Source organism: Carettochelys insculpta, chromosome 31, assembly GCF_033958435.1.
Source record: "Carettochelys insculpta isolate YL-2023 chromosome 31, ASM3395843v1, whole genome shotgun sequence".
NCBI lineage: Eukaryota > Metazoa > Chordata > Testudines > Carettochelyidae > Carettochelys > Carettochelys insculpta.
In genome coordinates, this window is record NC_134167.1 from 4,531,036 (window position 1) to 4,545,334 (window position 14,299).

Below are 14,299 nucleotides of genomic sequence, written 5' to 3' on the forward strand. Positions count from 1 at the left end.
ACCGAGCAGTAGCCGGGCGTGTCCTGTTCTGACACAAGAACCCGGCAGCCGTGCAGCACTTTACAGACCAACACAACCATTGATGGGGTGATGCGCTTCGGTGGGACAGACCCACTTCCTCACATCACTAGGGGGTCCAGCCCAGACCCAGTTAGAGAGCAGGGCGGTCCCACAAATTGCAGTCGTAACTGGCACATCAAATACATAGAACTGAAGGAGGGGGCGCACGGTGGGGCATGGTCAGTGTCTTGCCAGCAGCTTGCGTCAGTCGGTCCTGGGCTCTGAGTGCATCTGCCGGGGTTTTGTGCAGCATAGTCGTACCCTGTGTGTGAGGGAGAGCGGAGGGGGATCCTGTTGTGAGACCTAAGTCCTCCAGACAGGAACCACTGAGCAGGGCAGGGGCTCAGGATTAACCACGGGACAGTTTTGGTGTGTCTACACTGCAGCGGGGAGCCAGGCTCTACAGACTTGGCTTGAACTCGCATGCTAAAAATAGCCATGTGAATGGAATGGCATGGACTGCAGCGCTGGCTTGGGAGCCAAGTACCTATGAGGGAGCATTTCCTAGAGAGGTAGACTAGGACTCAGGGACCCCTGCCCTCTTACTCACACCTCTTGAAGCTGAACCCCATACAGTTTAGTGGACAGAGCAGGAAAAAAAATGGGAAGTCTAGAGTCCTGGATTCAATTCCCGACTCCAACACACTGGGCCTTTTTGGGCAATTCACTCCTCTCTCGGCCTTGTTTTCCCAGCATATAACATGGGATTAAAGATATCCATGGCTGGAGGGGAAGAGGCTGAATTTCTTCACGTCTGGAAAACGTTTTGCAGTCCTTGTCTGCAGAGTGATATGCCACACCACCCCATAGCTAACAGGAATGAAAATCAGCAGAGGCAGGTGTTGAATAAAGCAATTTCACCTTTAATTATAAGCAAAAAATCACTCTCACGTGGAAATTCTGACACCAGCAAAAATTAAACAGAGAAAGTGAATCACTGTATTCAAATCAGAAAAAATCCATATTTATATATATATATTTATATAGATATGTTGTTTGTATAAGTAGCAGTGAAAGGCAAGTACGGGCCAGGGATTTCCCAATAAATTACATTCTTTACATCCTGACAGAGTGCAGTGGCAGGGCCATGGGTGGAAGGGGACGTGGGGCTTAGGCTAGTGCTGGGGCGCAGATGTGATGCAGAGTAGAAAAAGGACCAGCTGAGGGCCTGAAAGGAGCAGCAGCCCAGGAAATCGTTTGGCTAGTGGTGTGGCAGGTCCCCTGTTCAACTGCTGGTTATTTGAAGATTTAAAAAGACCCCAGAGCAAAGGGAAATTTTAGCTCTCATGGTTTGTCCCTGGAGGCATGGAAGGTGCTGGAGCCCAGATGGGATGGGCTGTCAGACCACTGGGCTCTCCCTCAGGTGCCCCACAAGAAGAGCCCCCACCATGGGCAGGAGCAGGTGGCCAGGCCAATATCTTGCCCACACATGGTGCTTCACAGAAAGCCTGGCTCACCCCTCTGTAATGATCCTGGCCTGCTGGGTAAGGCCGTGCCTGAGACATGCCAGCTGAGCCAAACTCTGGCTCCGTGGATTCCCTTGCGGGGAGGTCCCCGGCTGTTCTCTCTCTCTCTGGCTGAGAGATCTGGAGCTAACTCTGGTGAGGTGAGGACCACAGCTGTTTGGAAACCTTGCTCACCCGCTGGCAAACGAGAAGCATTGCAGGGAACAACGTCCCTGGACCTTAGTACATGTCCTACCCTTTCCAGGACACATTGCTCCTCACAGTGGCTCAGGGACATGCAGAGATTGGGGTTTGTGTGCAGGGTGCAGAGCCCTCTGGCTGGTTATTTCCAAACTCCAGGGACTGGTGATGATGCCAGAGTTCACCAGGATCGGTGCCATGTCAGTCTCTGCACAGGACAGGCCTGGATTTGCAGCTACTGCCTTGGCATCCCCTCTGCCCCATCATCTGGCGGGCATCCCCCTTGCCTACAGAGGGGCCCCTAAACTGGCTCTAAAATACTGTCACTGCCTAATGATGTTCCACCCTGGGGCTTAGAGAGAACTGCCTTGTCTGAGACACCCTGTGCCTAGCAGCTCTGTCTGTCAAGTGCCCACCCCTCTGTCCTATGGGCTCTGCTGCCAGCATTCTCGGGACCAAACGTAGGCTCTCAGCACCCTGTGGATGTGCCCTCGTTAAGGCTGTAGTGACTAATTAGCCTCTGCCACCAGCTCACTCCCAGCAGCTGGCAGGCTCTAGCTGCAGCTGGACATCTCTCGGTAACCCTCTCGTCACCCGGGCTGTGGCCAGGGCAGAGCCGCAGTCTGGGGCAGTGTACTGCTGGCATACTCTCAGAGGGCCCAGCAGTCCTGCGGAGATGGGGTGGGGGGAACCCTGGCTGGGAGTCCTGAGAGTGAGAGGAGAAAGGCTGCCAGAGATCGCATGCCAGGCCGGAGAGAGCGCAACGGCGTGTTCCCAGAGTCCAGCCCTGACTTCGCACTGCCCAGTCAAACTCCCCTGTCAAGCGTGGGAAGGGCCTTGGGCTTGGCAGGGCGGCACTTTGGCAGTGGGAGCAAAGTCACCAGCTCCTAGGGCCTGAAGTGATGGAGCAAAGAGCAACCCTCTCCTGGGGGGAGGAGGGCAGCAGCCAGCCTGGAGCGCTCTGTGGCTGAAGAGTCTAGGCCATGGGTTTAGAACATGGGGGGTGCTCGGTCCATTCCCCTGGGTCACGGGGGTGAGATGGTGGGAGTGGGGCGCCCTGAGAGCAGCGGGGGCCAGGAGCGAGCGAACAGAGAGGTGACCTTGGAAGGTCTGGTTCTGATTCTCTCCCCGCCAGCCCCACCAAGGGGCGTTCGATCATGGGGAACTGGCCCCTACTGCAGGTGGGGAAGGGCTGCTAACAAAGATTGTTTGTCCTTGGAGACTGCTCTAAGGAAATGACCAGCACAGCCGGGTCATACCCAGCACCCCCACGGCCCATGTAGGGCTACAGCTCAGCAGACTGTCCCCTGCCTCAGACTCACAGGGAGGGGGGCTGGCCCCAAGAGCAGCAGTAAGGCTGGAACAGGGTCCTGAAGTGGAGGAGCCAGTCAGGGCCAAGCAGCCCGAGGGAAGCAGCCCTGACTTCCCTACACCTAAACCAACAGGCTTTCAGCAACCGAGCACTGCACTGTGTCCCTGTCCTGTCCATTCTGCCAGCTGAGCCAGGGGAGCAAACCCGGAGCCTCCCAGCAGTGATAGCTCCCACCCTGGCTGAACCAGCTGCCACCCCAAGAGAGACACAGATCCTCAGCCCCTGAGAAGTCCCCACATGCCATCCAGCCCACGGATTAGGGCTGCGACTGACAGCCTGCCTGCAGCAGGGCACACAGATGGGAAAGCTCACGGGGGCTCTCCCTCGGCTTTCCTTGCCCCAGCCGTCCCGTCTCTGGCCTCAGCCCCTCTGCATCCAGCTCAGGCTGGGCTGGGAGCATGGGCTGGGGGTTTGCTTGCTCCCTGCTTCCCCTCCAGTCAACTCTCCCTCTCCTGGCTCCATGAAGAGAGGTCAGACCCAGAACGAGCAGCCCACAAGAGATTAGCACAGCCGCCCCATGGGAAGGGTTAGGCAGGGAGAGGCTCTCCGACCCCCGCAGCGAGGGCAGACCTGGAAGCGGGGGATCGACTTGCCTGAGCGGCTCCGAGGGGAGGAGGCAGGTGTTTAAACCGGCTCAAGAGCCCTAAAGCAGCTGCGATGCGAGACTGTGTTTGACACTAACTGAGACCATGGCTCGGGCTGGCTCAGGCCGGGCACTAGGCTCAGAACAGGAAAGCTTTCTTCTTCAGCTCATTCCGCTTCCACAGGGCCAGCTTGCAGAACTCCTCCAGGGACATCTCGAAGACACGCAGGAAATCCTCTGGGGACAGGTGCCGCTGGAGGGAGGGAGAGAGACAGTGGGGGTTACGCCCAGGTCACTGTGGGTGCACCTCTGTGTGTGGCAGGCCAGGCTCTGTATGTGCAAGGTCACTGTGCATGTGAACACGCAAAATCTGTGCAACAGAGCAGTGTGCACACATGTTTGTGCGCCGGATCAGTCTGTGTGTGTGCCAGGTCTCTGTGAATATGCATGTACAAAATCTTTGTGTGTCTGTGTGTGTGTAGCAGACCGCTCTGTGTGCGCACAAGCGTTTGTGGGCCAGATCAGTCTCTGTGTGGGCCAGGTCAGTGCATGGGCACACATAAGGTCTGGGCACGTGTGTGAGTGTGTTTTTGTGCACCAGATGTCAGTGTTTGTATCTGATCAGATTCTGTGCGTGCATGTGGATGTGCCAGATCAGTGTGCACCAGATCTACCCTGGGGTGCACCTGCCCCAGATCAGTGTGTCTGCCCCGCTCTCAGTACCTGTGCTAGCTACAGAGTGCTGGCTTGGGGACGTCTACGCGTGCTGCAGTCACATCTCTGGCTGAAGTGTGCATTTAGCAGCACGCCTTCAGCTATCCCCCAGCCACACAGCGCGGAGAACAGGTCTGAATGCCAGAGATTCTCTCCGAGCACCGGCCTACACTGACCACACTCCCTGCTGGCTGAGTCCCTGACCCGCCCTGCATGTGAGCCACTCTAGGTGCTGTCCTTGGTGTTTGCTGTGCCTGGCCCCTGGGGCAGGCCCTCAGCCATGCAGCCATAGGGTGCAGGCCTGGCTTCCTCCTTCTCTAATCCAATTCACTTCCACCTTTAGCATTGGTACAAGAGAAGGGAGCACCCGGGGCTGTTTGTGGGAGTGCAGGAGAGCGGACGCGGTGTGGGGGGAGACTTGGGCACTCCCAGTCCAGGGGCCAGGCCGCATTCCGCTTCTCTCCTCCCTCCCCATCTCCTCCCTGTGCTTTACCCTGAGCCTCTCCCCACCCTGGGGCTGGCCAGCGGCTGCTCCCTTGGCCCCTCGCCCCACCTTGGGGCTGGTCAGCGGCTGCTCCCTTGGCCCCTCTCCCCACCCTGGGACCAGACACCACCAGGCTGTACCTCTAGTCTTGTTCTGTCCACTCCTGGAGGCAGTTTCACACGACCCCTGTTCGTCACCGTCAGCATCTCGTAGGGGTAGATCTGAGAAGCAAGGAGCACACAGCTAAACGGGGGACTCATTTCCATACCTGGGCCACCTCCCCGACCCCAGCTCAGCCTGCATTGCAATGGAGCACACCCCCCACCTCAGGTACCCAGGCCAATGTGTGAGCAGGGGGACACCCTGCACCCTGGCCCCGGGCTGCAGAGTCCCCAGCCCCCTGTCAGGGCTCTTACCTTCTGCTCCAGCATGCTGGGCAGGGAGTTCCCTCTGTCCATCCTCCCCTGCTGGCCATTCTGCAGGCAGCAAAACCCACAGTCAGTCTCCAGTGGGCAGACGGGGCTTCCCACACCAGCATCCCCACTGCTTCCCCCAGGGAATCTCAGTCACCAAAAGGGTGATGGGCTTCAGCCCAGGCACTGCTGAGAGTGGCTCTGCCCCCACCCAAGCTCCTAAATCCCTGTCTATTGTCTGTCCCACATCTAAGCACCTAAATCCCTGTCTATTGTCTCCCCAATGCCCAAGCTCCTAAATCCCTGTCTCTATTGTCTCCCCAAACTCCTAAATCCCTGTCTATCGTCTCCACCACACCTGAGCGCCTAAATCTCTGTCTCTATTGTCTCTCCCACACCCAAGTTCCTAAATCCCTGTTTCTATGGTCTCTCCCACACCTGAGCTCCTATATCACTGTCTTTTTTGTCTCCCCCAGCCCTTCCCTGCTGCCCTTTCCCCGTCCCTGTCTGTCCCGGGGGGTCTGGTCTGGATCGTGGCTCCAGTCCCTGCACCGCTGAGCTCCGTGTCCCTGGCGGCTGTGCCAGCCAAGCGCGGTGGGGAGGGAGGAGCTCTGATCTCCCCTCCAGCCGCTGGGCAAGCGCGTACCTGCAGGCCTGAAAAACACACAGAAAAGGGGTCACAGACCCCAGCTCCAGCCACACCTTTTCCCCAGCTAGTCCCCCTGCATCCCTGGCTAGGGCAGGAGCTGTGTGTCCCAGCTCATTTAGAACCAGGGGCTGGATCCTCCGCTGCTGGCAATCAGCACGAGGTCAGGGGAAGTCCTGTGGGTTTTACGCGCACTGGGGCTCTGGCTCACAGGTGCAAGGGTGCTCACGCCAGCGGAGGGTTTAGCCCGGCTGCTGTCTCCTCGGGGAAGGGAGGTCCACCTCTACCCCCGGGTGAAATTCCCCGCGTCAGATGATACAGGACAGTGGCCGCACACGCTGCCGTGGAGGAGCTACACTCCCACCGGTGTCACTGCCCACCCTGGCAGTGAGGGGGTCACAGCTGGTCTTCAGCCCACCCTGCAGCGAGCTGGCGCTGGCAGGACGGGCTGGGATCAAAGGCCCCCAAATAGGCCCAGCCTGGCAGCGACTGGGCAGGCTTCCCCCACACGCTGCCTAGCTACCATGTGGGGTCTGCGGTGGTGGGGAAGGTGTTCCCACCCCCCAGCCAGCCCTGGCCTCTGCTGGGGTTGCCAGGTGGATGCTGTGCAGCTGGGAAGTGGACCAAGGTGCAGCAGCTCACGAAGCAGCTCCAGTTGGCTGTCAGATGCTGGCCTCTGCTGGGTCTCTTTTAAATGGGTGCCCTGGAGGAGCAGGTCTCCAGCCTTCCCCAGTGCTCTGATGCCACTCAAAGCAAATCCATCTGCACCTGGGGGCAGTTAGCTCAGCCGAATGTGGGGCTGGGCGAGAGATGAAGAAAGGGCCCAGGGCTCAGCTGTGGGTCTGGCCCATGGGGTGTGCTACACTGTGCCAGCTAAGCTGTTTCACTCTGATGCCTCCGGTGCCTGTCCCTTGTGCCGCATGCTTCTCTTACCTGCACTCCCCTTCTCGCTGCTGGTGGAGCTGAACTCTGCGGACTGCAGCTGCAAACACAGAGCAGAAGCCTTGGCTGCCAGGCAGAGCTTGCAGGAGGGGCAGGGGCTTGGGCAGAAGCCACGTCTTACACTGACTGACACAAGAAGGAACTGGAAGCTGGTGGGCCGGGCTGGACTGGGAGCTCCAGGAATTAAGGGCCCCCTGAACCCCCAGAGCAGTTGCACTCCAGGGGGCAACCCAGAAAGATGCCCCCTGCCTTGCCCTCCAGCTTGCCCTAGAGGAAACCTCCAAGGGGGAGAGCAGAGTCTGGCAAGGAGAGCTGTCCCACTGGACTGAGACCCAACACACTCATTTCACACAAGACTCCAAACAGCCACAAAGTGGCGATGACTCAGTCACCACTGACGCAGACCAGATCTGAGCCAGCAGCCCATAGACATAAGGCCTTGGATCCCCTCACCGGCAGGGCTCCGAGCCAGCTGTTCCCACAGGTCAAATGGCTTTGGCTCTCAGTTCCCGGCAACCCCTCTTCCAGCCCCAACCCAGCCCGTGACTTTACCCCAGGGTATGCAGCCGCCCAGCCGGGCCCTTAGCAGCAGCCGTGGCTAGGCTCGGGTACAGTCAGCTGGCTGGCAGCTCAGCCGGGGTGGAGGGGTCACTTTGGCTCTGAACACCGAATGAACCCATACAAGAGTGATGTGGGGGACACCAAACTCCTTGGGATTTTGTGGGCATCACAAGCCAGAGGAGGGTGAAAGGGAGGCACCTTTGCCTTACCCTGGTGAGGGCACTTCTCCCATAGGCTGGAAGGGTCGAGGATCTGGAATTCCCCATGTGCAGAGCTGGAAAAGAGTGACAGCCAGTCACGCCCGGGCTGGTACCAAGTGGTGCAGGGGGTGGTTTGGGGAGGCAGCCCCATGACACCTGCTTGCCTCTCCCATCATGGGGCACTGCAGGGAAGGGGCTGTGGGGGCTGTTGGAGCCTACTCATACCCCAGCCTCTAAGCATGAATACTTAAATAAGACCAACGCCTGGCACGCTGCTAAAGCAACGGTGCTTGTGGGGCTGGGCTCGGATCAGTCTGCGCCTGGGGCTGCCAGGAGAGCTCTGAGGAGGGGGTCACTGCTCAGCCCACTCACAGCTGTGGAAAGGCGTTCGGTCTGGGAGCGAGCGGGTTTTCCTCCGGATGGGGATTGACTTCTCCATCTCCTCCTTCAGGATCAGCTTCCCGAGGTTTGAAGTGACCTGGGCAGAAGCAGCACACAGGGTCAGGGAGCACTGTGCTAGGACACAGCCCCATCCCCAGCACAGGGGACTTGTGGGCCTTCCCTCTGGGTCCCTGACAACATTCAAATTGCTAAGTGGGGGGCCCCGCATGCCCCCACCCTGTTCCTCTCGGAGGCTTTTCCTGTACCCCCTTCCCTCCACAGGCACCAACTGCCTGTGACCCCCCCAACCCACCATCACCTCAGCTGCAGCCCCCTCCAGCCCCAGCCCAGCGCAGGGCTCAGCCATTCCTGGGGCCCTGCAACTCTAAGTTCATCCTACCTTACTCAGCTCCTGTTTCTGTAGCTCCCGCAGGTTAGTCGTTTCCTCTGTGAGATCTTCCTCCTCATCCAGGCCTTTCTTGGAGGCCTTTCGCTGCCTCCACTCCTTCTCTAGGGAGCCAAAGAGGGCATCAGGAAGCAAGGGAGAGTCGGGCTTGAAGGCAAGGGGGCAGGGCACGAGAGGGGGACTGGGAAGGATCCAGGCAATCCCGCCAGGGAAGTGCAGGGAGGCAGAACGCGCCCACGCAACCCCAGGGCTTTCATGACCGTGAGCTGCCAGGGCCCTGGCTGCATGTGCCATCTCCCCGACTGGTCGTCCCAATGCGCCTGGATGCCGACGGAGAGCATCGCTTCAGGTTCTCTCGGTGGTCTCCCACCGCAGGACTGACCCAGCCTGCCCCCTCTGCAGGTACAACACACGGCCATCCCCTACCTACGACGGCCAGGGAGGGAGGGCAGGGCCAATAATCCGTCTCGATCTTGGCTGGCTGGTTGGGGTCTGGGGGCTGAGCTGCTGGGAACTTGGAGGACTCGATGATCTGGCCTTCGATCAGGGGCTTGCTCTGCAGGGCTGCCGTCGTGGGCTCTGAGGGACAGGAAATGAGCTCTGGCTTCCCCGTGTCCTGCTGCCCCTCCCCACACACCCCGGCACCTCACGGTTGTGAGGCTGGCATGCTGGGGCAGACAGCGGCTGCACTCACCTCTCTGCTTGTAGATCGGCGGCTTCTTGTATATGTTCAGCTCCATGGTGTTGGTCTCTGGGGTGGGAACAGGAGGGTGAGAACCGGCATGGAAGGAGCAGGCAGCCCAGGGAGCCCCCGCCCTGCCCTGGCCATTGGCACCCATGGGCCCCTGCATGGCACCCAGCTGACTTACCCCTCGCTCGTAGGTGCACTGGCAGGGGAAGCTTGCCTGGCCGCTGTCCTGCTGCACGGGTGCAGGGCACAGCATCCCCTGCTGCGTGCTGGCGGGGTGGGGAGGAAGGACACATGACACCCAGTGCCTCACATGGGTTTGAGTGCTGGCTCCCCACTCACCTGGCTGAGGCTGGGGAGTGCGGAAGGCCCCAGAGTAGGAACAGGGAGCAGGTGTGCTGGGAGCAGGTCCGGCCTGGCTCTCTCCTGAGGGTTTCTGGGTGGCCCTGAAGCTGGGGACCTCCACCCCTCACCCCCCCAGGTGGGGAGCCCCAGGCAGGGGCAGGGCCGTACCAGGTCGGTGGAAGTGGTGCACTCCGCTCCGCACCGTGCTGCTCGTCCGGCGACTCGCCGCTTGCGAGGCGCTTCCGAGGGACTTGTTTTCTGTCCAGTCCCGGATGACCTGAGAGCAGAGCTAGTGTCAGCAGCTGCCAGGGCCACAGCAGTGCCCCATGCAGCCTGTCTGAGAGGGGCCCTGTGCATGCTCAGAGAGAGCCCCAAGTGCCAAGCCCAGTGCCCAATCCCCGCCGGGGAGGGAAATCCCGGGAAGGCCTGACAGTGCTTGGAGTGGGGAGAGACTGGCACTGCAGCTGTCAATCATCCTTCTCTTCCACAGGGCTTTCAGCTTAATTCAGGCCCTAACACTCTGTCCGTGGAGCAGGGTCCACCCGCAAGCCAAGCCCCTGGGCTCTGGCTGACCTCACCCCAGCTGGTCATGCACACACCCAAGGCAGTTCCGGTGTGTGGACAGTGCAGGGGCCGGCTGGCGAGCTGGTGGGGAACAGCCTTTGGAGAAGGTGGATCCCCTCGTGAGAACACTCATCCATCGAGCTGTCAGCCAGGCAGCATCAGGCACCAGCCCGGCCACCAGTCTCACTAACACCTTCCACCTGCCGAGGCTCTCGGGGGTACCTCTACACTGCCTGCCAGGTTTGAGCCCAGGGCCCATTCTGTGTGCACACACAGAGCAGCCAGGTCTGCAAGCCCTCCCAGGACCCTACTGGGGGGCTGGGTCCGGCCCGGAGTCCCAGGCCTAAGCAGGAGGCCAGGCGTGGCAGTACTCACTTCTGGAGATGGCGGAGGAGAGATGGATTTGGGGGACAGGGACCGCTGTGGGAGGAAGCAGAGAGAGACAGAGGCTTTTCACTTGACCTGTCCCGCACCACTGGGCTACCCAGGCGAGATTCGATACATCCCCGGCCTGCAGCCCTGCGAGGTGCAGGCATCTCCCCCTAGCTGGAGGGGAGCTGCCCACCCACAGAGCTTACACTGGCTCAGCCATTGGTTATGGCTTGGCAAAGAGGGATGAATACAGAGCACCAGGCCCCACCCGACGACCTCACCTCTCTGCTCCTGGGCAGCTCCACATGCTCCATGAGGGAGTACGTGAAATGGGGCTCGTAGATCATTAAGTCAGGGCGCTCAATGTCCAGGATGGCCTTGTCCTTGGGAATGGCTGCCAGGTCCTTGTAGCCCAGAACCTCGTTGTCCATTCTGGCCTGCAAAGGGGGAAAAGCTCCTTCTCAAACACACAAGCCTCCAGCAGGTCTGGCAGGTTTCCCTGAGCTCCTTCCTGTGAGGGGCTCCAGCCTCAGAGCCCATCTGGGATGGGAAGGACACCTGACTCCCGCTCTAAGAACTAGAGCAGGGTCCCCAGTGCCTATGGGGGGGGGGTGCACGGAGGGCCAGCTGGAGTGGCAGGGAGGGGATATAATGAGCATTTTGGAGGGGACATAGGCAGGTGGTGCTCCTCCCAAGCGGTGTTCCCCGTCAGGTGGGGGCTTGCGCAGCTGCTCAGGAGAAATTCCAGCACTGCCCAGCCGATTAGCAGAGATCACCCAGCTTGGGTTGTGTTTCTCCTGGTGGTGCACATCTGCACACGCCTCGGTGAGCAGAGAAAATTTATTCTGCACGTGAATGGAAGAAGATGTGAGGGACCATTGCTCCCGAGTGCCCTGGCTCTACACACCTCACCCAGAGAGAGCCGCAAAAGGACCCAGGAGACCAGGCGCCCCTCCCCTTGCTCTCACCACTCTATTAAACTGCCACAAGGCGTTGGGGCGGTTTCGAGAAGCCCCCGGAAGGAGCCGTCACAGGTGCAGCACTCACCACAATGCTGGAGGGTGATCCCGGAACACTGGACCCGCGAGAGGAAGAGACGCTCCCAGGTGAGGTCAAAGATTGCTGGGAAGGCGGGAGAGACCCCCGTGAGCTGCTTTCCCTGCGGCCGGCTTCATCAACGCAGCCAAGGGGCCCGGCGAGAGACAACCCAGCTCCGCTGCCCAGCTCCTGGGAAGCAGCCGCCCGCTCAGCTCCTTTCCCGGGGAGAACTACAGTCCCACACCCAGCAGCGCCTCCCGCCCAGCCGCATGTCATTTGTTGGGCCCTTTGCCTAGCTATGGCTTTGGAGAGGGAAGTCCACGATGCTGAGAATAGTGAGTATGCACCTGCTCCCAGGTCTGGGGAGTGGCTGTGTGTATACACACACATGAAACTGTGGGGGGTGCCTGAGACTATGTCTGTATGTGAGTGCAGGTGTGAATGGCCTTGCAGTCCTCTCTCTCCCTCCGTGTCGTCTCTCCTCTGCCTCTGGAGCAAGGGCTGCAGATCAGGGGAACTGGCTGCCAGAGAGGAGGGCCTTTAGCCTCAGAGCAAGAGCCGGGCAATGCAGAAGGACACCAGCTCTCTGATAGCCCCATTCCTTGGTGGTCTGTTGCCTGCACATGCTCTCAGGTTTAGCTGGGGAAGGAGGGGGCACGGGAGCTGTAACCCTCTGGAACTCCCTGCTGCTGGATCCTACCAAGGTGAAGAGCACGGCAGTGTTGAAAAAGGCTCAGGGGTGAATCTGAGTCACAAGAACCACCACAGCTGTACTAGACAGGAGAGGGTATACAAACACCCCGTTTCAGGGCACAAGCAAACCTCCAGCTGAGGAGGGTCAAGAAGAATCTTCCCTTGGAGGCCGATTATTCCACAACTACTGGTGGGAGGCTGGGCGGGGGGGGTTCTTTTCCCTTCTTCTGCAGCAGCTAGTCCTGGCCACTGTTGGAGCCAGGGTGGCAGAGGGCTCTGCCTAAGACTGGGGGACCAGGGAATGATTCATCTGTAGCCTGGAGAATGGCAGTGAACTGCAGCTCCTCCCCAAACCCAAGCCACATTCACCTACAGCTCAGCCGATGCAGGCTGGGAGTTGGGGGAAAGTCCCAGGGACGAGGGGATCCATGCAGCCCTGCTAGAACCCGGGCTCTGGCAGCCCAAAGGGAGACATTGCTGGGGCAGCACTGTCGGCCAGCAGCTTCAGCAGCTGCGTCCAGCAGAGCTGCAGGAAGCACTAGATGGTGCTGTGGGCCCGGACTCTGGTTGGCAAGGGGCGGTGCCCCTCAGGCAGAGCATGGAGACGGGGAAGGACAGACCCTGCTCCTGGCTTCTCTGGGAGCAGCAGCTGCACGCCCCACTGCCTCAGAGCCACCTGGGGACTGCAGTCAGCAGTGTGCAATTGTGCGACCCAGTGCACCCGGCAGTGATGAGTGCTGAAAGGCTCTGGGGACATGCCCTTCTGTCCTGCCATTGCACATCCTCTGAGCAGGCACAGCCTGGGACCCCTTCCCTGCTGCCAGCGACCTGGGCATTCCCTGCAGCCACCGCAGCAGCAGCTGGGGCCCTTGATCTCTCTGCAGAGATCCATGTGCCAAATCTGGGGCCCTGCTGGTGCCAGCCGCTCTGTGCTGCCAGCAGCTGAGACCCACCAGTTTGTGACACGAGGTCCCTGGCCCCCAGCAGAGATGGGCTGGGCTTGAAGGGTTCCCCTGCTTGCTGACCCCCACCCCGCCTTGGCAGAGTCTCGGGGTGCCTGCAAAGAGGAGCCCGGGGGGCAGTTCATTTACCTTCTGTAACTTTTCCATTCCGTCGTCTGCGGGAAGCTGGGTCACGCACAGAGTCCTGTGGGCGTCGGGGAAGGCTCATTAGCAATGTTCAGTCAGGGCAGGCAGGGCGGGTCTGCTTACCTGGGTCCTGGCAACAGGTCCGGGGCCTGCCCAGCCTGCTGCCCCTCTCTCCAGGTTTGGCACAAAAAAGCTGGTGCCAGGCTGTGGCCTGAGCAAGGCTGCCATTCAGACCTTTGCTCCCAGCCCAGGCGTGGACAAGGGGGTCTGGGATAATCGCCCTGCGCTGCTGTGCCACAGTGGGTCAGGAGCTGGAGGGACAGGGGAGGGCCGGCCCAGATCCTGTGTGCACAGGGCAGAAATGGATCAGACCCATCTCAGAGGAAGAGGTGGCCTTTGTATGCAGCCTCCGAGCAGTGCCTGGTTCCCAGCTCCTTAGGTCTGCAGCCCCCCCAGGCAGCTCCTTGTGCCCCATTGCTGGGCGGAGCCAGCTGCCTTCACTGATGCTAATGCAGAGTGAGGTGCATAAGGCTGGGCTCTGAAATATTCATCAGCCAGCACAGTGGGGGCAGCAGAGTGTAGAGGCCAAGGCTGGGAAGGGGAAGCGGGGGGTGCTGGGGCTCGAGATGCATTGCCAGCCAGCCGGTGCCTTTGTGGACCATGGTGGTTCTGGTCCGGGTCCCACTGATTCCTCTGCCTGAGGGCTGGGAAAGCTGAGGGAACATCTCTGGGTTGGTGACGGGTTTACGTACCAGTGATTCTATGTTTCCACATCCCTTTGGACTCCTAGGCTGGGCAATGGGCCAGAGGCTCCCTCTGCAGTGGAGGACAGGAGGGGAGCGGTGAGACCCTTGTACACCCAAGACATAGCATGCGGATCTCCCCTTCCTGCCCGCCCACACACCAGTCCCTGCAGCCAGGGCAGCTGGGCCCCAGACACCTGGCTCTCCCACCTGGCCTGGCGGGGAGCACCTGGGCCCAGAAGTGTGCCTTGCTGTTTTGGTTTGCTTGTGCCCACTTCACCCAGTGATCTGGGTTGTCCCATACCAGTGACCCGGCATCCTCATTACAACCCCCTCCTCCAGTCACTGTGTCACCTGCAA

The 14,299-nt window shown here is 60.1% G+C and overlaps 1 protein-coding gene across 6 annotated transcripts in view; it reads right to left on the bottom strand.

Annotated features, from left to right (window-relative positions):
* Window positions 1–908: 908 nt before the first annotated feature.
* The window catches only part of DMTN (dematin actin binding protein), a 32,058-nt gene continuing 18,667 nt past the window's right edge, over window positions 909–14,299 (bottom strand). For 3 of the 6 annotated variants that reach the window (XM_074981723.1, XM_074981726.1, XM_074981727.1), the window contains exons 2-16: window positions 13,949–14,012; window positions 13,200–13,254; window positions 11,425–11,499; window positions 10,659–10,814; window positions 10,381–10,425; window positions 9,610–9,718; window positions 9,103–9,159; window positions 8,835–8,987; window positions 8,403–8,512; window positions 7,994–8,099; window positions 7,631–7,695; window positions 6,851–6,900; window positions 5,276–5,342; window positions 5,000–5,080; window positions 909–3,914 (exon numbers count right to left, since the gene is read on the bottom strand). In XM_074981723.1, coding sequence (XP_074837824.1) covers window positions 3,801–3,914; window positions 5,000–5,080; window positions 5,276–5,342; window positions 6,851–6,900; window positions 7,631–7,695; window positions 7,994–8,099; window positions 8,403–8,512; window positions 8,835–8,987; window positions 9,103–9,159; window positions 9,610–9,718; window positions 10,381–10,425; window positions 10,659–10,814; window positions 11,425–11,499; window positions 13,200–13,217 — 1,206 coding nt within the window. In that variant the 5' untranslated portion in view covers window positions 13,218–13,254; window positions 13,949–14,012 and the 3' untranslated portion in view covers window positions 909–3,800. Of the gene's footprint in view, window positions 3,915–4,999; window positions 5,081–5,275; window positions 5,927–6,850; window positions 6,901–7,630; window positions 7,696–7,993; window positions 8,100–8,402; window positions 8,513–8,834; window positions 8,988–9,102; window positions 9,160–9,609; window positions 9,719–10,380; window positions 10,426–10,658; window positions 10,815–11,424; window positions 11,500–13,199; window positions 13,255–13,948; window positions 14,013–14,299 lie in introns of those variants that run through there. The other 3 variants (XM_074981725.1, XM_074981729.1, XM_074981728.1) reach the window with 3 other exon arrangements.